This window comes from Scophthalmus maximus, chromosome 1 (assembly GCF_022379125.1).
Source record: "Scophthalmus maximus strain ysfricsl-2021 chromosome 1, ASM2237912v1, whole genome shotgun sequence".
NCBI classification, from domain to species: Eukaryota; Metazoa; Chordata; class Actinopteri; order Pleuronectiformes; family Scophthalmidae; genus Scophthalmus; species Scophthalmus maximus.
In genome coordinates, this window is record NC_061515.1 from 20,064,365 (window position 1) to 20,090,403 (window position 26,039).

At 41.5% G+C, this 26,039-nt stretch overlaps 1 protein-coding gene across 4 annotated transcripts in view; it reads right to left on the reverse strand.

Annotated features, from left to right (window-relative positions):
* Positions 1 to 26,039, reverse strand: part of LOC118312164 (neural cell adhesion molecule 2-like) — a 223,051-nt gene that overhangs the window by 62,259 nt on the left and 134,753 nt on the right. For all 4 annotated transcript variants that reach the window (XM_047335336.1, XM_035636543.2, XM_047335338.1 and 1 more), the window contains exons 2-3: positions 3,638 to 3,712; positions 560 to 766 (exon numbers count right to left, since the gene is read on the reverse strand). In XM_047335336.1, the coding sequence (XP_047191292.1) occupies positions 560 to 766; positions 3,638 to 3,712 (282 nt within the window). The remainder of the gene's footprint in view (positions 1 to 559; positions 767 to 3,637; positions 3,713 to 26,039) is intronic.

Sequence of the window (26,039 nt, forward strand, 5' to 3'; positions counted from 1 at the left end):
TCTGCCAATAAAATACCTGTAATATGTTTTTTTTTGTCAAATGTAATTCCCTCCAGGTTACTTGGACATGACCTCAGTGTTCCCTATAGTAGCAACAGCTTTGTACTTATGTATTCTAATTATTTTCCAAGGCTATCAAAGGAATGATTAGGTTGGTGTTAAATTGGATGTCTTGCTCAAGGACACTTCAATGGGGCAAACAGCAGTTAATTCACTGTTCGCCCCGATGATGAAACCTGTGATGGAACAGTCTCTGTTACCACTGAGCCACCCCGGCCTCATGACATTAGGTTTTTCCCAGGAAATAGTGATGGGTCAGCGAGGCAGGTTAGCCTCAGTGCCACATCCCCCATTATGCCTGGCAGGATCCAAGTCCCGTGGTATCACTAGCTGTCCCTATACTGTAATCACAAGAATGAGTGCAGCACACGCTCGCACAAAAGCTCACATAATAAGTCAAAGGTACCATGGAGCTAAAATGCAAATGCACACAGAGAGAACTAACGAAGAGCATCTTCAGGTAAATGTGTATGTTCTATATGTTATCTGTCAAGCTTACGGTAGATCTCCAGCACGACCGAGGCCTCCTCCGTGTGACCGCTGGCGTCCGTGGCCTGGCAGCGGTAGATACCTGCGTCCTCGATAATGGCATTGTAAATAATGAGCCTGGATCGTGACGTCTCGGTGTGAAGCGCCATCCGCTTGGAGGCCAAAATGCGCTCACCCTGTGGGTTGTACCAATCCAGCCTGACCGGCTCGCCGATAGCTAGGGAAGAGTGTCAGTGAGAAAAGGAGAGGGAGAGAGATAGACTGATTATGAAGATTCACTCTTACTGATTTTTACCAGGTATGTCAGGATCATCAGGTCTGCCTGCCTAAAAGATGATAATCCTGTATCTCACAATTGATTGATTAACCTGGTTGGTTTCTTACTAGACTCACAACTCTGTAAAGAGCAAACTTCTACTGATTGATTTTTTCCAGTGATTTTATTTTTAAGAAATGTTCCTGTCGGTGTGGAGGGCCATTACTTAGCCCAGCAATCAAAAGAAGACTTGAACAAGACCGGAGATGCACAGAAGCTCGTCCAGTCTCTTGGAGACAAGTCTCTGAGGATTTAATAGAGGGAACAAAAAGAAAGAGAAAGAGAAAGAAATAAAATAGAGACAATACAGATTTGTGACACTCACATTTTGTACCCGAGAGAATGGAGGCAGCTTGAAAGCTCCCTTTTCCCTCACTAGCTATTGCCTAACAAATGCCTTTGGGCACAGCTCTTAAACTCGGTTTGCTCAGCAGTCAGCAGCAGAGGGCTGCGGTAGTTCCTCTCAACAGCTACCAGCTGGAAGTGTAAGGAGCTGGTGCTGGAGTGGAGCAACATTTTGCTGATGATTGTCATGGTTGTCCTGCACGTCAAGCAAAGTAAATAGATTATGGAATAAATATAAGCATCCCTCTCTTTTATCATACACTGTTTCAAACATGTAAATGGTGAAAAATTCGCTGATTTGCCTCTTAATGTCTGCACAAAAACAGCAGTCCTGCTGACAGCCCATTTGCGGTGATCTGAGAAGACAGAAGTGTGTAGTGTGTCTTTAACGTTGAATGATGAATAGCTGGTGGACCTTTCTGTCAAACCGCTCTTAAAATCTGCATAACCTCTGGCATTATTACCAACACTTGGCAAGAAGGAACGCTCAATGATGGACTCTTGTCTACAACAATGATCACTTTTCTAGGTGTTCGCAAAATGTCTGCACAGCAACAACTAATCATCCGCTTTTGTCCAATTTTGTCAACCAAACCAACAGCTCGTTTAAGCTTCATTTTGAAATGCAAATGAACATAACAACTTAAATTAGGCCAGGACAAGGAAGAACACATTTGTATCAGGGAGGTCTAAAAGACAATGTTTCCGATCGTCTTTAGCAGTGGGGGAGCAATACGCAACTGAAATGATGGAGCCTTTCAACGAATCCCTTGGAGCCAAAATTAGCCAAGCCGAAACAATGGTGGGCCCCTAGTGGCTGGAAATGGAGCCATGGTGGTAATTGATTTAGATATATCCAAGGAATTAGTAAGCAGGGGAGAAACAAGAATAAGAAAGGAGGAGCACTGGCATTGTGTGGAGCTTGACATAATGTCAGAATCCTGGGGTAAGACTCACTTTGAATCTCTTAATATTCAGCAATATCTGGCCAGTAGGTCAACATCGGTGTACTAAAGCAAGCGGTTTGACCTAAAAACTCTAATTAGACATATATATGAAGAAAACCACACAGAAACAATCACTGTTGGATCTGCGTTGTCTACTGAGCCCGCATTTTTTTGCAGCCAACACGTGTTTTGGCTCTCTGCCATTTCAGTCATAGGTAAGGTTAAGCACCACTTTATCCACCTCCTTATTTGTCACGCCATAAAGCCATAATCATTTAAAGCTCACACAAGGCGAAAAACAAATCTCTAGGTTGTTTTTTCATTTAATATTCTTTGTTTCTGTTCTTACAAAAAGTCTAATCCAGAATTTTTAAAATGAATGCAAAGAGAACTCAAAGGGTGGAGGAACCTAATGAATTGTGATACTTCCATACGGCGCACAAGGGCTCACTGAATAATTGGATTAGTGTGGTAACTATGTGAATCTTCTCAATCTTCATATCTTAAACCAATTGACAAAAAAATGACAGAAATTTAATTTAATTTATGAAGTTATGTCACCGATATATCAATTCCTTTATCTGTGCAGTAAATATTCAAATGAAAAACTCTAAAATAGCAAATCAATTGTTGGTTGTGGTTATGGAGGATGAAAAAATATTCTTCTTTTAGAAATGATTTGTATCAAATTCACTGGGATTTTGCTGTATGCCTCCGACTGTTCTGCCCTGCTTTTCAGCCCACCCCAGTTGGCAGCACTGCATGTGAACATAGTGAATGAAGGAAAAAAACAAAACAACAGGTTTTAATGCCAGCGGTGGAAAAAGGCAAGAGAAAGCACGGAGTGACACAAACACTTCCTCCCACGTACTCTGACAGTGGATGGTGGCTAGCGTTCTTTTGCCTCAAAGCATTTTTCCATTCTTCTCAGTTCTGAAAGCTTCTACCTTAGCCTTTCAGTTCCTGCCAGTTTGTTGCCATTCACCGTCTATTTCTACCTCCCATTCTGTCCTCCTCAGCACACCCTTAACGCCACCCTGACCCTCCTCCCAGTGTGTCTCTACTCCCTCGGCTGTTATCTCCACGCTGAGTGGGTTGGCGGGAGAGAAGAGGCAGTCAGCAGGAGGCGGGCCGGGCCTGCCAGAGTGTGTTGCCACCCCACCGAGCCCCTGGCACCGGCATTGTATTCTCTGTTATGGCTGAGTGTTTATATGCCGTTCAGAGAGGACACTGAGGAGGAGGGACGAGAGGGAATGGGGGTGTCCCCTGTGTGGATCCAGTCACTATTGGGTCACAGAGTCACTCGCCATATGGACGGCATGGATTGTGCTGTGTTTACAATCATACAAACCACAAACAGACTTCACAAGTGCCAGTATATAACCCCTTGCTTCTTCTCTGATCTCCCTTCAAACAAACACACACACATGCATACAGTACACACACACACACACAAAATGATAGTCTGTAGCATTTGTACCTGTGCAGATGAAGAATTTGGACTCTCCGACACTTAACTCCACTTTGTTCAAGGATATGGACACCTGCAAGGCGGCTGGAGCAGAGAACGAAAGAGGGAGGGGAAAAGACAAAGAGAGAAAAATTGATTAGTTATTACAAAAGAACAGAACACAAAAGATTCTCATTGTTTGCTGACTGAAGGGACATATTGATACAAAATTGCTTTAAAAAAAAGGATCAGTTTGCTTCGCAGTGTGGTTCATTCCCTCTTTTGTGTCAGATTTTTATAATATCTGAGGATCATTTTCTGTCGCATGTCACCAATTATTGCAATTAAATGAGCAAATATCCCTCCATATCAATAATTTGCATCTTAGAAATAACCCATTTTGCTGGTACTTATTAGGGAGCTTGTGTTTTCATCCCCTTGACCCTGATGTAATCTGTAACTTGAGGTTTTACCTTATTTGTGCATCTTGTCCCTTATTTGAAAAGAAGCATTTTACATTTTTATTTTTTTACACAAACAAAGCTTTAAAAAAATAGTTAACTTCCTTTAAAGTTACTGTTTGTAAGAACAATGCAGCTATTTCTCCTGACAAAGCTCTGAGACAGATTTGCTTTGTACCTTCTAATCGGCACATTATCTGTTTGTGACAAGCTGTCAGTCAGGCTTACAATGAATGGGATCCTTTCAGCCGGAGGTACTGTAACGCTATTTGAAGTTATCACTCTCGACAATGGCATATGAATTGAACAACAGAGGGATGGAAATGTAACAAGCTAAGAAACAGCAGAGATCAGTAAATACTTTTAACAGCACTGGTATTTTCCTTTGTTGACAAATAATTTTCATTCAGAGATCCTCCCTGTCTTTGGCTCAGAGAAAATAAAAATAATTAGCTGACTGCATCCTGTATCGCTGGAAGACATCATTCACCTTAATGACACGGTAGAACATGGACCAAGATCTTGCAAGCAGTGGCAGAGCCACAAATCAAGGATCAGGCTGGTCTATTGTAAGCGCTACTGTAAAGCCACACAATAGGTGGTTCCATTGGACATTTTTTTTATTGATAAAGTGAAAGCTGAATAAAACTGTCTTTCGATCTTGGCTGCAGTGAATTTGTCAAGTTGAAGGACGTGGGGAAAAAAATGCAGCCTAAGAGTTGGCTAGGGACATATAGGGGATGTTTGGATTGCGGAACAGCAAGGTGGAGCTGTGTCTTGATGACTAATTTAATAAGTAATGATTGGCAGCTCAGTGGGGACAGGGTCATTCTTAGGGTAGATCCTCTTGACGCAGCGGGAGGCTCGCCACAGCACTGAGTGAAGCGGGATATTTGATGAGCATGTCATATCTGAGCCCCTCATCCTTAGCCCAAGTCTAGTTAACATTATACTCGAAACAGACACACACACCTATATACAGTGACACACACGCTGTTAAATACTCTAATGGATGGTAATTCTCTCTACAACACTGGAAATTTAACAGTGGAGCTCAGGGCGCCTGTCAATAATTGGGGAAATGATGAAATGATTATCTGCTGCTTCTCGGGGGAAGATTGCTGCAGCCAGCAGTCGCACCACGGTGAAGCTGCTCTCTGGCATTTATCACTGGGAGCCATCTGTCATGAAGCAAGGCTGTCTATAGATGGCAGTAGAGGGGCACTGCCACTGCCACTAACCTGAGGGGGCTACATGCTGGGGTTGAGGAGCTGCTTTATCAATGTATTCGATCATTGATGCTGTGTAACCCAGTTGTTATGGCAGTCACCATAAGAGCCTCAGGGAAGGAACGCGTGCACCCGCGCACACACAGTGTGTTTCAAATGAATGCAGTTACTATTCTGGTTGATTAATCATGTCTATTTAACCCGCCGACCTTCCACACTGCCTGCCTCTGACTTAAGGCTGATTCCGATCAGTGCGTCAAGTAGTTTAATGCTTTTCAATTATTAATTGATCCAGGTCTGTTCATGCTGTATGTGATTGATCGCGTAATAAGTTGCTCACAAAACCCTTCAGGAAAAAAGAAAAACGGGCCCGTTCCCATTCACTGGCGTGAATCATATAATTAAGTTCAACCTGGAAAATAGAAACGTTCAGTTGGTATTTTTAAGCTGAAATACACAAATGTCCCCACAGCGAGTATACATTGACATTTTAATGAGAATACTAACTGGTTTTGAAAGATGACATTGGAGAATTGTTTATTCAACACTGTCTCACCTGCTGGGGACAAAAAGAGACATGCTAATTATATCAATTTTCAGGAACTGAATGTTTTCTGTTTCTTTCAGCTGCTTATTACATAGCTCGGGTCAATATGTTATGTGCCTGGTAGCAATTATCAACTCCAATTATCAGCTCCTCTGAGGAGCATGGGAGACAAGCGAAATAAGACAAAAAACGAAACCATTGATTTGCCATTTGTAACGTGTCAGACATTGTCAATACCGTACATGACTGTCAGGTCGCCTAACAAACGGTAGACTTAAATAAGAATCAATAATGGACCCCAAACTCAAAGTTAGAGAACCAGGAATTTGGTTCATAATGCTGCTGGTTCAGATTCCTCAACTGGCTGGGATTAATGTTGAGGGAAGTTCTTTTGACACCCTCATTTTCCCAGTGAACTCGTTTATACCTCAATATTTCATGTACCTTTAAACACGACACTGTCTGCAGAGCACCAAAAGCTAACTGGTTACTTGGCAGCTTAAGAAAAAAAAATCCCTCAGGTGATGGTGGAGACCAAAGCGGGGTTGCCAGACACATGAATCAAAATGAACGCTAATGTTGCTGTGTGTCAGCTAGATGTGTACATAGGCAACAGTTTCCTAACACGTTCATCTTATCACCTTATAGGGTGATAATATATCAATGTTGAGTTTACAGCTCGTTCCCACTGCCATAAAAGGCCCATAAACTCTATTAAGGCAGATTTAAGTTGTAGTCAGCACGCTGTCCTGGAAAAGCAGGAATAATCACTGTTGGATCTTCCATCTGAAATCCCTGACTATCCAGTATGGAAAAAAAACAAAACATGCAGAGTGAAATTTAATGTCATCAATTCAAAACTCCCTTTTTTTTTTTTTAAATTTGAAGCTCTTGTAACGATGCCAAATCAATACATTCCTTAAATTGAGGATCAGTAAGGTCACAGTGGAGGGGTTGCTGAGTGAGCTGGCCCGGTGACATGACTCAGCAACATCTGGACCCAGTGTGCACCAGTGGGTGAAACGTGCTCAATCAGCGTGACCAAATCTAGAGAAGACTATAGCGGGCTCAACGCAATGCTCCACTCAGCAGCCGGCTAAATCCAGTGTTTGAATGACAGCGTGGAACGTGTTCAATCAGCTGGCAGTCACGTTAAAATGTGATTCTCTAATCCTTGAAAGCCCCATTGTAGCCATGGCCAAATGAAAAGCACAGAGAGAACAGGCCTTTGTGTGTTTCTTTTCGACATAGGAGTGTGCGGGGGTGTATGTGTACAGTATATCTTCATTTCTGTGTGTGTGGGTCGCTGGGAGGCGTGGAGGTGGTGTGCTGTTCCGGGTGCATGTGTGTTAATGTATTGAGCACACAGAGCAGATAGGCCCCAAGACAAAACCAAAAAAAATGTCAGCTTTAATTGTTTGTGATTTTGTGAAGGAGTTGAAGGGAGTTGTTTTTTTCCTTGAACACAGAGAGAAAGACAAAGACAAGAAGTGAGAGTGGGGAGAACGTGACCAAAACGAATGAAGGAGATAAAATACTAATTACAGTTTTGTGTTAACCCTAACTCGTGTGTCTTATGCATTTCTTCAAAGGTGTTAGCAAGCGCAGGAAAAAATGATATCCGGTAAGAAATTAGCTTCAGAAAAACTAAACAGCCAGAATTCTTTGAAGCTGTCTCTCAGGTGAGCAGTGGCACGAGGTGCTGAGGGACAGTGCAAATGTCATAAATTTCTCTGTTCGACGATAATTCCAATTCATCACATCATCATCATCATCATCTCATCTGATCACTGTGTAAAATCACAAATGTGTCTCAAAGGGCTGACAACATATGAAGCAATGTACGGAAAGCATATTAGAATAACGTTGAATGTGTCATCTCTAGTTAAGTCCACACTTTGCATTTAGAAAATTATTAAATTCACCTCCATCATTTACTTTTCTTTATGATAGATTTTCTCCCTGAGCCTACATGGGTTTTCACAAGTAGTTTCAATTATCGTTTCCAAATTACCAGTTAATGTGAATGGCTGTTGGTATCATGTGTCAGCTCTGTGATAGGCTGGCGAACCAGGGTGTACGCTACCCTGCCTTCTCACCTTATGTCAGCTGGGATTTTCCCCCAACCCCACTACGACCCTCAAAGTATGACCGGTAAAGCTAATGCTGAAAAACCATGAGTAACCCTTCAAAGTAAGAGCATAGCCCTTCAGGCGTCAACAGATTGCACAGAAAACTGGGGAATGTAGAACACCGCATTTTGATGTATAGCAGGAACGACAAAATGAGAGGTGCATCATGAGCGGTCTCTAACAATCACCGAGAGTGTGAGGCAACGCACATCAGATCAGAAAAAACAATTTTGTTTGGGGAAAGTGAAGAGTAAATTATGTTTCACACAATATTTCATATTTATTTTCACTGTTATTTATATGGTGCCAGCCGGAAGCTTTTAGAAGAAGGACAATGTTGTTTCGTTGTATTACAGTAGTACGGTGTAGTAATATTTTTTTTCATAAACTTTTTCCAAATGACTTGTTGCAAACGTTGCCATTAGGTTAACCTGAATTTGTTGAGCAGTCCGTCAAACTATGCCTGTTCAAATGCCATCTGGCTCCCTATGTGCCCAGTCCTATGTAGCGGCCGAGTTGCATAACAAGCCTGCTTTCATGCTGGAGGGGAGAAGGAGCGCGCCTGATTCAACTCATCCTACCACATCCAATCGTGCCGACATACAGTATCAGGCCACATGTACACTCTCAGCCACAACCCACAGCTACCTATTATCTTCCCTCTCTCCAACCCATTCTCTGTATCTCTGCTTTTTGCTCACCAACTGCTTTGTGACTTATGTCTCCTTCCTTAAGCCTCTTATGCCTCAGGCTGCGGTGGCCATGATGGATGTCTCTCTATGTACAGTATGTGCCAGAACCATAAAACTCATGTCAGGCTCACACACACATGCAGCAATGTGAAAATACAAAGATGTTTAGCTGTATGGAGATGTGAAATAATTTGCTAATTAGTAAGAGAATGCAACTTGATCACATTTACTGGATGATTAACCTTTCTTCTACACTGTCCATTTCCCATTGCAGATAGAAAAAAATTAACAAACTATGCATAGAGCCAGATCAGTATAGTAGTTTTTGGAGATTAACTAAACAGTTCATCAATGGATTTAATGTGGTTCCTAAATCAAATCTTTCTTCTTCTTTTTCCAAAGAAAAATGTGAAAACAAATAATATGCTTGCAGAATTCTTGGTGTTTGTGTTAAGACATAACCAGGGCAAGATTTAGGTTGTGGTTTTTTTGTTCAGGTGAAGAATGAAATTCTTATTTCACCGATGAGACCAAAAACAACTGGCATCACAACACAAAATGAAAAAAACATGACAAGGTACGATGTAGCCATATATTACAATCCAAAGAACTGTAAGACAATGACAGTGACATTCCCAAAGGACCTTTTCTGTCCACAAATGGAACACTGAACCTGTTAAGAGCCAGTCAGACGATTGAGGCTGCGTCCGAGGGCAGATGACCTGCCAGAAGGGGGAAAAAGCTCCAAATGGCAACGCAATCATCAGCCATGATAGAAATAAGGGGGGTGAACGGGCCACGTCCTCAATTCAGGTTTTCAATTGCCCCTCGCAGTCAAAGCCTCTATATGTCAGAGGTGCTAGAACCAGGGGGAAGCCATTCGCAAAATTATTTCTTAAGGAACACAAGACGTGCTAATTCACCTAGAGAGTAAAATAACGACAACAAAAAAATATTCATAGACATCCCCCGGTACAACTCAGGCGAACATAGACTTCAGTGTGTGACCCGCGTATTGTCTCATAACCCTTGTCTTCTCTATCCTCCCTCACAAAGATGATTTCTATCCAAGATTGTGCAGTAACTGGAGCATCACACTGTGATAGAATAAATCCCATTTTCTCAGATATTGTGTTCATATTTATGGAAACACAGGTGCAAGATAATGCCTGTATCCCCATTCCCTTTTCCAAAACAGAAGCTTGTTCTGATAAAATTCATGCAGAAGCTTCGACCATTTCTATGCTGAGGTTTTTTTCTATTTTTTTGTGTCCTCTGCAATTCTCAGCCCTGTGTCCAATTCATTAGACTTATTTTTTTTATAATCTCTCTATAGTGACTATTTTCTGTTCCTTCTTTTATCCCTTTCATCTCCCTCTGTCTTCAGGCTGCAGCCTGCGTCTGCGTGTGGCTTCTGGACACGCCGAGAGCTCAGAGAAGTTTGGGGCAACCATAATTTCAGAGATGTCACTCAGACACTAAGATTTGCTTCACACCATCCTGCCCAAAGAGCTGTTCTCTCTAAGGACTGCCCATAATATTCATACCTTACCAAAATGTGTAAAGTCACATTCACAGTTCAATTTTACCTTTAGAAACTTAAGAAATACATAAAAACAAACGTAACAACATCTATAACAATGTAGAGCTTGAACATCGTATCTAAATCTTTGCTCTGGCAATCTACATAAAGGTGTCCATGAGCTCGACAGTCTCGTCAGCCCTGAATGCTGAGGATTTATTGATCAGAAGTGAGCTATAACATAAATAGCATAGAATACAATAAGTGGAGCAGCACTGACAGTTTTAATGAGTCACCTGAGTGGCTCCGTTTCCAGGAATGCGGCAGTTTATCTTACGTATTAAGAAGGTCATCCATCAAGACGAAAAGGTCCCCATCAAATTATTAGGTTAATACAGTCAATTAAAATGACCAGCCATTTTTCTGAATATAGACAAGCTAATTAAATATATTTTAATGAGAGGCCGCTCCCGTCAGTTTAGTGGGGCCGCGAAACGCTTCACAACTTCAGTGTCCAGGAGGTCCACAGAAAGTCGACAAAGTCAGAGGATAGTCAGTGGCATTCTTGCCATCAAAGGCTGATAAGACCTCACTGTGATTTTAGCATTTTGGGCTGCAACTACTTTTTTGATTGTAGCAGGTACACATTGCACGAAGCAGCAGCTCAGAGCTGGTTTTCATGGCTGCCGCAGCGTTGTCTTTTCTAGCTCCCCTCACATTTACTGCAAATGGCCAGAAAAGCATCGGTCATGCCAACAATAGCCTAGCAGTGAAGTGCTTTTTCTAGGTCAGGAGAATGGACAGAGGGGGGGTGAGAGGTTTGCTTTCGATGACCCAACAGATTCAAAATATGCCGTCACTCCATGAATAATATAGACCAATTACGCGAATGATCGGGCTGAGCTTGGCTGATTATCTCACTGACCCTCTATCGGCACACCGAGATGGGTGAGCCCACTAGTGATGGGATGCTCTGCTGTGACTGGGGGTTGTCTCGAATGAGTTCAGCAAAAGAGCGATAGAGTAATAAAACCTAAAGGCCTTTGATGCAGTATCTGATTTCCGGGCAAAAAAAAATAGAGGATGTATGTCACGACAAGGCATAGCAGCTTCAAACACCAAGAATTATGTAGGCTACTGTCAACATAAAGAGCCTTCTAGTGAAGGTACGTAGGTGTTTTGCCTGTCAGATTTACTAAAACATTAAGCAAGAAAAAGGTTTACTGTGGATGTTGCTCTCTCAACACTCTGCACCATCTCCTCCTTCTCTTCCCTCTCATTACTCCATGAAAAGAGGCAGGGGCCAAAAAAATAAAAAATAAAACATGGAAGTAATCTGTTTCTTTGTCCAGCCATTCTCCTCCACCAGCTGCTTGTGTGGGAATCATTCCATTGACAAACATTTTTAGAGCAGAGCACAGTTGCTAGTGGACTTGCCAGCTGTCACATTATCACACTTACAGTGTATTTGTGTATTTATGCAACATTTGAATATTCACACGAGACATGATTAGGAGCTTTGATGAGGATCTAGAAGTTGCATGCGTAGACAAAAGCAGGATGCGTTAACCTTTATGAATCCTTTTTATAAAAAAAGTCACAGAGCGAAATTTCTTTGCTGCAACAAATGCACCGTTTGTGACTTAATTAGAGGATGTGGTAACCCGCTGGCCCTCTTCTGTCACACAGTGGCTGCAGCTTTTGATATGCAGCGCAACTTTGTTTCCTCCTGTACTCTCCTCCCCAGAGACTCCCAAGTTCATCTGCACTGACGACCTGAGGTTTTCCGCTGAGGAGGAGTGCTGGATTCAGACTCACTGTTATGGAACAAGGGGTTGGGAGCAGATGATTTTTCACAAGGGCTCCTGTCACTGTTTTTTTTTCCTCCCTCCCCTCATGCACTAACACAGAACATTTTTGTTCGTGCAGTACAAAATCAAATGCTCGCAGTGCTCAAACAACAGCTCGTGCCTCAAGTGCTCAGCACAAAGCACAGATTTACAATTCTGCTGTCTATCACCAAGAGATGTACGCAACTGCGCTTTCATCCCCAACGCCCTGTTCAGAGACTGCTATTCGGTCTTGGCTGGCTAGGCACACTCATTTTGAGAATATGCAATTCTGTAAGTCAGACCGGCCCCACACTTTAAGTGTGCATTCTAAAATACAATATCTGACCTCTGCCACATTCTACAGAAAAGGACCTCACTTCACATATGAAATCAACACCGTTCCACTAAAGATTTTGCAATATACAGCTATACATGGATTTCCTAACACGTCTTGTACAACATTCCAAAACCTTTCCATCATAATTAAGAAACCATTCAGAAAAAATATACCCTCCTGTGCCAAAAACCACCGAGAACCATCAAAAGTGATCACTGAGGTGCGCCTGTCTGCTACGCCTGTAAGGGTTGTGATCTTAATTCTCATTTCATGCATGCTGGAGAATGAGCGAAGCAACATGTTTTTTTTTCCGAGGCGAAGCGATCATTGCCGCGGGGATTGAAATGGCATGGCGGCGGGCTGATTATTGTCCTGCCACATCCTGCTGGTGGCTGTGACATGGCCATTATCTCAGGCCCACGGATTAATTCAGTCACAAAGGAGAGGTCACTCGCTCCTGCCAGGCCTGAGAGAGGAGACTCTGGGGATCTTACGAGCAGGTGTGGGGCAAAAAAAAAAAAAGCCTTCTTAGCCAGCCTTTCTGAAATGAATTTCAAAGGTTTAGGGTCAACAGTCTCCCTAATTGGGAGGGTACATCCCATGACAATACTGGTTCAGGCCATTAAAGCTGGAATTCGAAATAATGAAATACTGTTCATTTAATATTAAACTAGAAAACTACACCAAATTAATTAAATGAGGTCAAAGACAAAAGGAAAGCTGTCTGGTACGTCAGCTGTGTTCCAAAAGCAAGGTGATGGAATTGCAAGACACAGAAATACTGCAGCAGAAAAGAATTCCATGAAGATTGAAATTTGATGGCTTCATTTTGTCAGTAAGGAATACCTTCAAGTGAGGACCAAAAATGGCGGAAGAACAAGACATGCAACTGTGGAAAAATCCTCAACTGTTGCTCAGATTTTGGAAATGGGAACGGAGCTATTTTCCCAGTTAGGCACTCAACAAAAGGTTGAGCTGAAGACTTTACTTTTGACATCTGTGATTTTAAAATAAACCACATTCCTTTTGATGACACTGTTGGCAGACTGTATGAACAAACCAAACTGAAACTGATTAGATTCTACATTTGCACAAAAGAAGAAGGACCTTCGTCAGAACAATTCCCATCTGAAATTAATGAATGTGGTGAAGATTCCTTCTCTGAGGATTTATCTGTCAGCATCACCGAGGGAGTGGATTCACAGTTGATTGAAGAGGGATCTAACATTGATGCCAATTATTCAATTAAAGATCTACTGGATAATGGGCATTCATCTGACATAAGCGAACAGGTTTGTGGTAGGAGGAAAAATATTTGTAATAAATAAATAGGTAATGATAATGACAGGGACAGATGGAAAGAGTTTTTGCTTTCCATCTGATTAAACTTCAGGTAACAACTAAATTAAAAGATAATGCATGTGTATTTCATAAAACAAAGAGGTTCCAATGTGTCCCAACAGTCACCTCATTGTGTTTTGTGGAGCTTATTTTAGCCATTTTAAATTACTGCTGACAACAATGTTGAGAACATGTGTCTTCTATTTGTTGCAGAATCTACAAACAAGGACCAAAAAGCAAAGATAATTATCTGGGACTATGACAGCACAAGGTCCACGAAAATCACATCCCTCTCATTCAACCCCAACAGACAGCAGTTCCTATAGACTCCCCACAAACAGAGCATGAGCATGCCTGTCATGAAACTTTTGAAGATGTTCCAGAAGTAGATGAGGCAGACACAGTTGTATGGGATCCAGAAGATGACCTTGGCAGAGCAGATGGTGATGAGACAGTTGTGATAACCTGGAATTACGGCATCAATGAGGATGTCACACAGGTAATGTGATAAGATCAGGAATGATTTGGGATAAGGAGGTAGAAATAGTTATACAGGTATTAAAAATCAGTTAAAATAGACAAAATAGAGACATATACTGCTACATCAATTAATTAAAGTAAATAGTTTTGGTTAGTTTTAATAGTCAGTAAATTTGATTCTATGAATTGAACAATTCAATTGTGCATTCCTGAATTACCATGCCCTATATTTTTATGGCATGCACTGTTCTGTTCCCCCATTATTCCACAGGCAAACAACTAAAATGACCAACGGTGTTGTGAAACACTTATAGTAATGTACTTACAGTAATCTTAGATCATCCCTAGTTTATTTATAGCCTAATTTTGCCACAGCATAATTGATTTAAATTGTATTGCTTATGCCCCTTTAAAATTAGTTAAATTGCGAAAAGTCCTTTTGACCTTATTCCTGGGATTGTGCTGCAGTGTTTATACACACAGATTTGTGGCTTTATTATGCTATTATGCTTTTTTGTCTCTGAAATTTTACGAGGCTTGTCATTTTTCAATTCCTCAAAATCTACGTGGAATCTTTACAGACTATCTCATGAGTGGCCCGATTTTTAACTAGAAGATAGGCTGGTGTAGATGACTCATGAAAGAAAGAGTTTCATAAATTCGAGTCTGCACTCACCTCATAAACTTGTAGGGTCAAAGTGTCTGCTGTCAATTGCTACTGTACACTTAATTCATCCTTCAGAGTGCTGAGTTGAATGGAGTACTTGTTCAAGATTTACAACTTTAGTTGACTTCAGCTAATGGCCAGCCTACACTAGATGTGCAGTCCATACATGAGGAGGCAGTGCAAACTGCACAGGTGAGATGCACCACTGCAAGCAATCCTGAACACATCATTTTCTGTCTATCAGTCATCTGATACTCCAGTACTCAGCTTTAAGACACATGTGTATAGTATCCCGCTCCTGCAAGGATCTGGGCGAGCTGTCAGGTCTGTAAAGGTAACTGCGATGATGTCGTAGTGAGGTTTTTAGGTTGATCTTCTCATGGAAAAATGCTTATGAGTTGCATTATGGGAAACATAGGATCCATTTTTATTTTGAGCTTTACACAAACATACAGTACTAAAAGTTAAGTTATTATGGCATCTGCTTCATTCATTGACCACACTGTTTTTGTTATCTGCATGTTTTGTTATTTTAGCAGGACATTGGACTGGATTTCTCACCACAAGATTTGCCTTCAAATTCAAGCAGTCAGCTTTCCCCATCAACCTTAGCTGGCAACTCAGGACATCCAGAGAGCCCACGACGTGCATCAATTTGCAGGATAAAGGTTGTTGAAGATCTTTTGGCTGTATTTATGGACAGCAGTATAATGAATTTGACTCTTAAGATGGACTTTGTAAACGGAAAAGCTATTGATGGTGCTGGAGTGTCAAGAGAGGTTTACTCTGCATTCTGGGAGCAATTTCTTGAACAGTGTGAAGGGGAGACAGAGCGAGTTCCCAGACTGAGGCCAGATTTTGGTGAGGCAGAATGGCAAGCAGTTGGACGGATCTGGGTGAAAAGATTACTAGACCATGGTGTCATGCCAGTGAGGCTATCAAGCGCTTTCATTTTAGCTTGCATCCATGGAATTGACTCAGTTGATGCAAACATCCTGATGACATTGTTTCTCAGCTACCTCCCTCTCATTGAGAGATCAGCTGTTGAGAATGCTTTTCAGGGCACAATGGAGGAAAGTGATGAAGAGGACTTTCTCGACCTTTTTACAAGGAAGAGTTCCTTGTAAAAATGTTCTACCTCCAAAGAACAGCATTAAGGCTGCCATAGAAACATTGGCTCATAAAGCCATTCTCCGAGAGCCAAAATATATAGTGGATTGCTTCTCCACACCCATGACACTTGTACAGCTGAAACTGTCAGACAGGAAAAGAGTGTTGTCTCTGTATGAGTCTAAGAAGGTTACAGGCAAAAGAGTGTCACAACTGTTAGAAACAACAAAGATGGTGCTGTCTCAGAGAGAACAGGCAACCTTTAATCATCTCCAACGTTATGTGAAAAATGCTGACCAAACCCAAGCTGAAAAAATCCTTTGTTTCTGCACTGGTTCCTCTGTCATGTGTTGACAAAATCATGGTATGCTTTAATGCTGAAACTGGGCTCAACAGAAGGCCTGTGGCTGATACCTGTGGAGCTACCCTTGAAGTACCATGTACGTACAGTTTTTACCCTGAATTTCAAACAGAATTTGACAACATCCTGTCCAGCAACTACTTTGAAATGAACATCCTTTGAACTTGAGAGCAGTCCTGATCAGGCTTAATTGATACAGGCCTCATTATTGTATTGTTGATAATATTTTATTTCATTTTTTAAAACTGTTTTTTTGTTTGTTTTGCCATTGAAGCATGCACTGAACGTGTGGTTAGGAGTCTACAATTCTATTTTCTGTTGTAATAGCACACCACCATAGTTTTCACATGGATTTTTATTTTTCAATTATGCTTTGAAAATGACTGAAGCTTTAATTTCCATCAGTTTGGCCCTAGCCCAGCTTCAAGGCTAAGCTTAATATTGTGTTTTGTTGCTAAACAAAAAAAAAGGTTGCAGAATTGTCCATCACTGGTGGAATTGTTAATTAATTGTTGACATGTTGAAGTGTTAAAGAATCAAACCCATTTTATTATTCTGGGAAAAACTGTTTGAAAGTTTATGTTGAGATTCTGTTTACAAAATGTACAAGCCGATGTGGACTGTGTAAAATGTGGCTTGAAAAGACCAGCTTCTAATTATAAGCCCTAATATGCTCTATTGGCCTTCAGAATGATTGTGATATTTACATTATATTACTTTAATTTACCACTGTCTTATATTAGCACATTATAACTTGATGCCATACATTTTTATTTTTTTTATAGAATGTTTAGACATTTTGCCATTAAGGGACCTATATGCAATGTGCCTTTTTATTTATTTATATATTTTAAGTTCTCAACTGGTCTTTATTAACAGAACAAAATTGATAAGGCACATTTTAAATTTATTCAGGGCTGCAGGCCAGGATTTCACATTGGATAACAATACAAAATAATTGCTAATAAACATATTCCCACAGTTAACAAAAATACGAAGTCCTTGTGCAGTTTTTTACCCCTCTCCGATAATACAGTGCTTGGCACCACACAATGTTCAAGCAAAGATATCTTCAGTGTTTTTCTTTCAATTACATGTCTCTCACTGTTGGTACTTGGTTCTAAAAGTAATATAAGTCATATTAATTTTCATTTTCACAGAGATGAAACACATGCCATGTTGACAAAGCAGTATTTGAGTCATTGTACAGCGTCATGAAACCTCAACAGGACTGATATCTACAGAGATTTTATGAAACACCAAACATATATCAGGTTACTTATGTATTTTAAAAACTGAAGTTGGCCTCTTTGAGATTAATTAAGTGACCAAGGCAGCATGTTTGTTCCTAATAACAATAGGGCTTTAAACAGGGCTGCAACTAAAAATGCAGTTCCCACAGTCCACAAGTAGGGATGCACAATATTGGATTTTTGACCGATATGCTGATATTTTACAACTCATTTGGCCGATAACTGATATCGATACCGATATATATAAATATATACTCTTTTTTTCCCTCACCTATTTGCAGGGATCATCAAGACTCTTCTGTAGTGCAATCAACATATATTTATGCATACTCTTATCATGTTGGCCAGCGGCAAATGCAGATATAAAATACAAAGCTTAAAATTAGTAATAAGAATTCCTTGTGCAAAATAAGGTAAATACTCAAACTTATGTTATATAAATCCTGCCATATTTATTTGTGACAATTGCTTTTACACAAAACAAGATATATCCTACCTAAACCAGGCTTGGATGATGCTCTCCCTGAGACAATCATACCAATAATACCCACGACCAGGTGACAAAATAACTAAACATAACTTCTGGCCAGGGAATATTTTGTTAAAGTGAATTGTACAACTTTACAGCAATTACCCCAAAATAAAATATCAGTGTACTTTCACAGTAATGTGCCTAAATTAGTAGAATACGTGTGCTAATTAAGACTACAGCTTAAATTCAAAATGAACTGAAAACAGAAGCCCATTATGTGACAATCTTTAAAATTATTTACTTAAGTCTGTGCTCAATCTGCACTGCATTGAGATATGCAAACAAAATCACAAAATGTGCAAAATATAAGCAGATTCAGTCCCTACTAAAAGGAGGGAAATGAAATGCAGCACAGGAGCACCACAGGGAACAGTCTTGGCTCCTTTCCCGTTCACCGTGTACACTGCAGACTTCATGTACAGCACAGCCACCTGCCATCTGCAGAAGTTTTCTGACGACTCTGCCATCGTCGGCCTCATCACAAATGACAATGACAGGGAGTACAGAGAACTGACCCAGGACTTTGTGGACTGGGGCCAGTGGAACCGCCTCCAGATCAACACAGGTAATGCCGAGGAGCTGGTGGTGGATTTCAGCAGGCGCAGTCACGCTCCCACGACACCGTTGAACATCCAGGGAAAAGACATTCAGAGAGTGGAGTCTTATAAGTACCTGTGTGTGTACCTGAACAATAAACTGGACTGGACACACAACACCCTGACACTGTACAAAAAAGGTATCAACTTAAATAGAGCACAAAATTATAACATTCACTTTCCTTTATTTTTTTCCAATAATTTCCTTCAGGATTGGTTAAGTTCTATCTTATCTTTGCTCTCCCCATACTGTCTCCTGATCTCCTCATCTCGGTCTCTCTCTCAACCCCTTCCCCCTTGCTCTTTCTCCTCCATCTTTCTCATCCTACTTTATCTTCTCCCTTTCTATGTCTCCCCTCTTTGTGTTCATAACCCCCCCCCCCCCCCCCCCACACTCAGTCACTCACATATGAAAACACTATAATTCATTAACTCATCTGGATGAGTCCCATGCAACAAAACTGAAGGAGGCTTTTGTTTCGAGAAGTAGTTCCGACGTCTGAGGCGTCCTGCATGTCTTAAAGACACCCCTCTCGGATCCATCTCGTTTTGCGAAGAGAGAGTCCCCTTGCATTAAGCAGTCTCTTAAGATGTCTCTCAAAACCATGTCTACAGCTGAGCACTGATTTTATTTCTTTGTATTTGAGGCCAATCTGAAAATAAAACTCAATAAACTTCTCCCAGGGAGAAAAGCTGTATTTTTGGTTTATCTCGCAAATGTTTTGTGATATCTCGCAAACGTTTAGCGAGATCTCGCAAAGGTTTTTCTCTCCATGTCCTCTCCGTGGCTCGGTAAAGATCTTTTTTGCACTGGGCATGGCAGACCCAAATAAAAAAAGTCATAGTCTGAGCTAATGTCATTCTATTCTCTGATCTCAAGATCAGTGCTTCAAAGGGTCAGCCTGTATTATTCACTTTTCAGCTTGTCCAATTCCTCCCACTGCTGCACACTTTTGTATTTCTACTTCCCTTTCTACCTATCACCCTTAATTTCACTCAAGTCAGCGCCTTTCATCTTTCCCCTTTTTTGATTCATTGTGCAATGAATTGCCTGTTCAACTTTTCTGATTCCTTTCGGATATCACGTCGATCTGTTTTTCTGTCTCTCGCTCTCCGTCTTCGACAGTTCTGCAGTTGTCCGGTGTGGTGCTCCTGACAGAAGCTGCCACCAACTGTCACCGCGTCCTGGCCAACCAAGAGTTTCGGATGCCAGGACATCGGGTCGAAAATCACGCCAGCATTAATATCACTCAAAACTTTCTCTCCCTCTGTTATCCTGATCCCTACACCGCTGCTACACGTTGTGTCTAAATGAGGATCAACGGGCAAAACCAGCCATGTCAGTAGACATTAACATTTATTTTGGGAATTACAGAACATTTTATATTAATGGAAACATGACATGCATCATGGGCCTGTACTCATCCTCACCTAATTCATCTGTGCCTGTTAATTTTTCCGGGGTTTCTGTTTTACATGATCGAAAGGTGCAAGGGGACATGGGGTGGTGCTTCAGGAAAAGAGTGAGGATCACCCAAGTCATAAGATTTTATCTTCTGGTGACTCTGAATTTGCTGAATGAATCGCAGCACTCCATCCAACAGTTGTCAAGATATGTCACTCTGAACTACAAATGCTATGCTGCTGAAAAAAAACAGGGGGTCATTGGACGTCATCCGCATTGAAACCGGAATGTTTGTTTCATATTATGCAGCGATAAATTCAATAGTTGTTCCAGCAGTTGAGGTTTTAAAGCGTGAACAGATTGACAGACCAGTGCTGCTGACGTGACTAAGAAGTTACTCTATACACAGGCTTTATCAGAAGAGCAAACCTTTTCAACCATTTCCAGACCTTTATCTGAACTGGTGAAGAAGAAGGTATCCATTATGTTAATGGATAATTTACAACCACCATGAAAAATGCTCATGAGAGCCTAGTGACTTTCAAGAGCACAATAAATCAGGTCAATATAAACTGGAACACTCTTCTACATTGCAGAACATTTCTGAGAAAAAGGCAACAAGCATCTCCTCATTTGCCCAAACTTGCCAAAAAAAACAAAAGGCTCAGACATTTTATAAAATCAAATGAAAATCATTTCACTTTCATGGAGACTGGGTCATCGTGAAATCATTATTTGTTAGCAACTTTAATCGTGCCATGGTGCGGCCGAAAGGTCAAGTCATTATTCAGTCTCATCCTGTATCTTTGAAAATGAACAAATATGGCCGCACTTTGTTCGAGGCAAGTGGGAAACATTGCGGGTGAGGGACACCTATCGATTAGTCGTAGCTGTGTGTTCATAAATCACGAATAAGTGGATGCGCGGACAGACGGGCACTCCTGGGCCTTTTATCTGTCACATCCTCTAAGTAGGTGACAGTTAGAATTAAAAGGCTGACAGACCGCTGTGTGTGAAGGTACAGTGCATGGAGGTGTTGAGTGATCACCGTGTGGCACTGAGGATGACAGTAAACACATTAAAGAAGAACCTGTCATTTAGCTCATGGGTGAGTGCACCAGCTCTCCTGTGTGCACTCACCCCCCCCCCCCCCCCATCCCCTTCTTGGAACTGATGGGTGATAGTGGGGTGTGTATCTGCATACACACAGAGCCAGCTCCGCATGGCTTTCAATTAGAACTGTCGTGAGCATGCAGTCAGCGCCCCACTGAGATAAAAGGTAGGCAAACATACCGATATGCATTCCCCTGAAGACACATACAGTACAAACACGTTATGCCATGTGTACACACATATACTTCATACGAAATATCACAGTGACGTCACGCATACTGTCCTACATAAACGCGACATAGCACACACACACAAATAAACATACAGTTCACCACTGTGAGCGTCCCTGACTAGGATAATTGTCACTGCTGTAACTCAAAAGACAACATAACCCCAAGCTTCAGAATTAGCATATTCATTATTTAACTAGGGAGCAGCTGGCTAATTGGCAAATTAAATGCTTTCAATAATGTTCACATGAGAAGCAGAATTTGATTAAACTGAATCTTGGGAAAATACCTAAAAGGAAAAGAGTATGAATTAGCTTGTGAAAAAAAGACAACTTTTGTGACATGAACAAAGCGACAGCCTATGTCATAAGCACTAGCATTGTGCATAAGTACCAACTTCGCTTTGTTTGTGTGCAAATAAAGTTGTTCACAGTCAACAGAAAAGCAAGAGACAGTGGTGACAATTATAGCAATTTCCAGCGCTGCTGACTGTAAACTCTCCAAAGACAAAAAAAAAGGATGTCACAGCTCGGCTCTGGCGCAGGTACTTCAGTTTTAATGGACTGCCAGAGCCAACTGACTCATGTAGGCTTTCTAAATCAGAAAAGACGGAGGAGGGGGTTGGATGTGCTCATAAAAATGCCCCCGTGATTCTCGTCTCCGATCATTCGAGTTAATGACACACACTCTCAGGTCATATATCAGGGTCTGTTTGATCCTGGTCAAGGATATTAAACTTTGATGGGTTCCCGCATTCGCCAATCACCAGTCTGCCTTTGCAAAAGGACAGTGAAGGGTTCGCTTGAGACATGCACCCATCTGATAGCCAACAGGAAATGACCCTAAATGCGGGCCAGAGTGCTGGCGCAAAGCTGACACAGCTTCATCCCAAAATCACTCCTGTCTATCTTGGCAATTTTTTGGTACTTGTGATCCACAGCAAAAGGTGACACGTGTGTCAAACAGGGCTGTGACTCAAGAGAACCAGGGGTACGGGGTCTATGTGGAGTGAGGCCAAAGCATCAGGGTGGCCATCAGTACACCTCAGAGAAATGTAGGTATAGGAGGGAACAAAACAAATGCCAAAATTCAACATTTAGCAACAAATGTGATGAACCAATCTATTCCAGTGCCATGGTGCCACATATTATTTCCAAGCACACATTAATGAAAGCACTTCTTAGAAAACACTCATAAAAAAGGGCTCTGCTGTTACCTCTGTAGTTTATTTTTCGTATTTCCCACTTCGCAGTTAATTGTATATGCTGGTTGGTGAGTGAGGGTTGAGTTAGCTGACTGTGACAACCCTTTGTGTCGACGACTGAGCCGGGGCTGTTTCCACACAATCGCTGGCAGAGGCCTTCGCTAATGCTTAGAGATGGAGTCCCCTGCTGGGTTTGCTGAAGTTGCAAATGTGTCCCTGGTCTCTTCGATGGGATTACTTGCTTAAATTTTATTTTCCCCCTGCTGGTTGTGTTGTTGTTGTTGATAATAGTGTTTGTTCTCTGACCACGTGCTGGGAGGGGGGGAGCAACATGGACTCCAACAGCTGTGCCACAGTGGCCCGGAAACAATGGGAATCCTGGGCGGCTCTGACGCAATGCAACAATTGTTTGAGGGAAGAGCAGAAATAATTCAAGAGAACACAATCTCTTCATTTTTATCAGCATTGGAAATGAGCTGCACCATCAGGGCTCGTGAAATGCTTCTTAGAAAGGGGTAATCGAGAGGCTTTGTTCATAACAGATACATCAGTGGAGCAGTGAGGCCCTTTGTACACGTGCCCTTGTTGCCGTGGAAAAGGTGTCTTGTGCATTATTTTTAAGAGCAAGGCCATTTGTGAAAATCGTGACAGTTCCTGGCTGTCAACACTGCATTGCATCGGCTGTTGTTTACACTGTAGGGACGGAAATAACAAAAAAGTGAGTACAATTTCAGTTTTCATCGTTCGTCATCCCTCATCTCACTTCTCAGTGTTAACGATTCGCGGTTTCGCCATCATTATCAACGGCACAGCGTGTTGAATTATTCATACTGAGACTGTACTTTCTGCCATTGTTAACTGGAATCCTTTTTTTCTTTTTTCTCCCTTTTTTTTTTTTCTTTTAAAAAATTCTGTTTACATGCAGGTGCGGTGAGAGACAGCTTGAGCAGCAGAGTTTGGCTGGGCTGGGCGTGTTCGCGTATGTTGCAAATTGGTTGATTGCAGGGGAAAGAGGAGGAGGAATTTGAGACCCTGCATCTTAATGCAAGAAAACATTACATTTCTTCTGTTGAGCGTAATGATAAATTGTAGTTCAGAAGAAAACTAGTACCAGGTCAGGTCAATATCATCTCAGTAAACACTTTGATATGGTGTTTGGATATGAGATGAGCAAGGGACTGCAGCTATTAGGGGGTGTTGTGCCATGCATACGATTGATGAATAACTAACTCTGGCTACCAGGGGAGGCCCAGATTTGCAGCATTTCACATTCGCTCCTTCCTTCAAAATCATCTATGACCAAAAACATTCCACCACGTCCTCCTCCTCTTCTTTTTCCTCCCTCATTTCCCATTTCCACTTCCAACTCCTGTTTTAGATTTCTTTTGTTTCCATGGAAACTGGGTCCATGAATTGTTTTCTCGTGGCAGCTTCCTTCCCCGCTGGATAGGCTTCTGGAAGAGTATCAGTCCTCACAAACAAGCAGCAGCAGCCTCGCCTGCAGCTTATGATACCTAATGGGAATATTTTTCACCACACAGATCCATCAGTCAAATGTGGGCAATAATGATGTAGCTGCGTATAACTGTGCTGTATGTGTACAGAGGCTTACTGCCGACAAAGAGGTATTACAAGAGCTCAGGTTTGTATGTTATGCAAATCAATAAGAAGAGCCTGTTTATGATTGCGGAGGCAGTCATGTGCTGGTAGTAATATCACTGGTTTCCTTGTCGCAGATCAATTGCAACCGCAATACACTGTAGCTTTATTCAGGATTTGAGATAGATGACTGGAAATCAAAACCGCTGCTTAAGCACAAAGCGCGCAGGAAATTAAATACTGTTTAATACGCATCTCGCCAAAGCTGAAAATCAATGAAATTGGACACATGGACGGTTTTTAATAAAGCTGAAATGAAAAGTCTTTAAGATAGTGTGTATGCAGGAAGTTAATGCAATTTCTTTTTTTTACAACAAATTTTTTTTAGGTAAGCGTACATTAATTCAATTTAGACTACTAATCCTTTAATTTGGCTTCTATTTCAGCCTTGATTTCTGAAAAGCATCTTAGCTCCGAGAGGAATGTTTATTTGCCAGCCCATGGATGAGGAAGCTCCGATTAATTACCTAATTCTTTTTTACAATGATGGCCCAGTGCCCTTTCTCCAAAAAGGGCAACGCTGCCAAAGAAAGTTAACAGATGGGACTGAAGATGAGTTTTCACGCTAAAATCAATTCAAGAATCTTGTTTGTGTGTTTGAAACAAGATACAGATTGGTGCTTAGATGATAATTTTGTATGAGGTTAGAATAATCAATGAATGAAATGAGGCCAAAGCAAGCGAGCACTCGGCGCACCACAGATGTGCTGACATTCTAAGCTTCAGATGGTGTATACATCCACACTCAGCATACAAAGTTTACCACTGAGACCAGATCAAACTTTTCCTGTGTTACTTTTTCCTGACCCTGCTAATGCTGGAAGGCGCAACACTGGATCAAAAAAAGTCTGACTGGCCTGAAGGTTTGTGAATTTGCAGGCTCCCATGATGGATCGTGAATATTCTGACCTTCACCTCTGTGCAATGGCCCTATATGAACAGGTCAATTAAAGTGCAATAGGTGAATGATTGTTACAGCAGAGCTGCAGTGGTGCAGCCTGACGGCCTGCTGATCCGCTTGCCACGAGGGACCTTTAAATTGGCAAACCACATCTCTCCAGACAAAAACTAAGGTTTTATTATATCTGAATTTTACTTCACGTTGAAGCGAGTTTAGGATGCGCAGCATTGAAAGCAAATACCTATCTTTACAGTAAGTTCCAGTAAGCTGCTTCTGCTTGTTCAGGGACCATCTGTCAAACAAACTACAATTATTCCTACAAGCTGATTGTTGTGGATTATTTGCTAAAATGACACCTGTGGCACGCCTGTATGCAGCGCGCAGTCGGGATTTAACCAGGTCATTAAAGCTTTAGCCCATTTCAATTCAGTTCGCGCTAAATGGATAACAACCACCGAGATGGATTTCCATTTTATCTTAATTCACTTGATCGTGCCTACGTACTCCATGTCCCCCAATCGTTCTCATTTCAGAACATCCATCTGCATCAAGCTTCTCTCTGTCATCATCTCTTAGTATAATCTCATCTCACACTCTGAGCACTGAATGAAATGGGAGGCTGCTTTTCAGTCAGAGAGCGCAACATATATTTTGCAAAATGGAGTGCAATAGGGAGACACGCACATCTGCATAATTAATAGTGACTGCAAAATTAATTACTGCCTGCATACTCATAACCTGTTATTCTGAATGAACTGACACTAACAGATTAATGCACACACAACACTGTACAGGTAACGGGGGAATTCCATTTACTGCCAGGGCTCC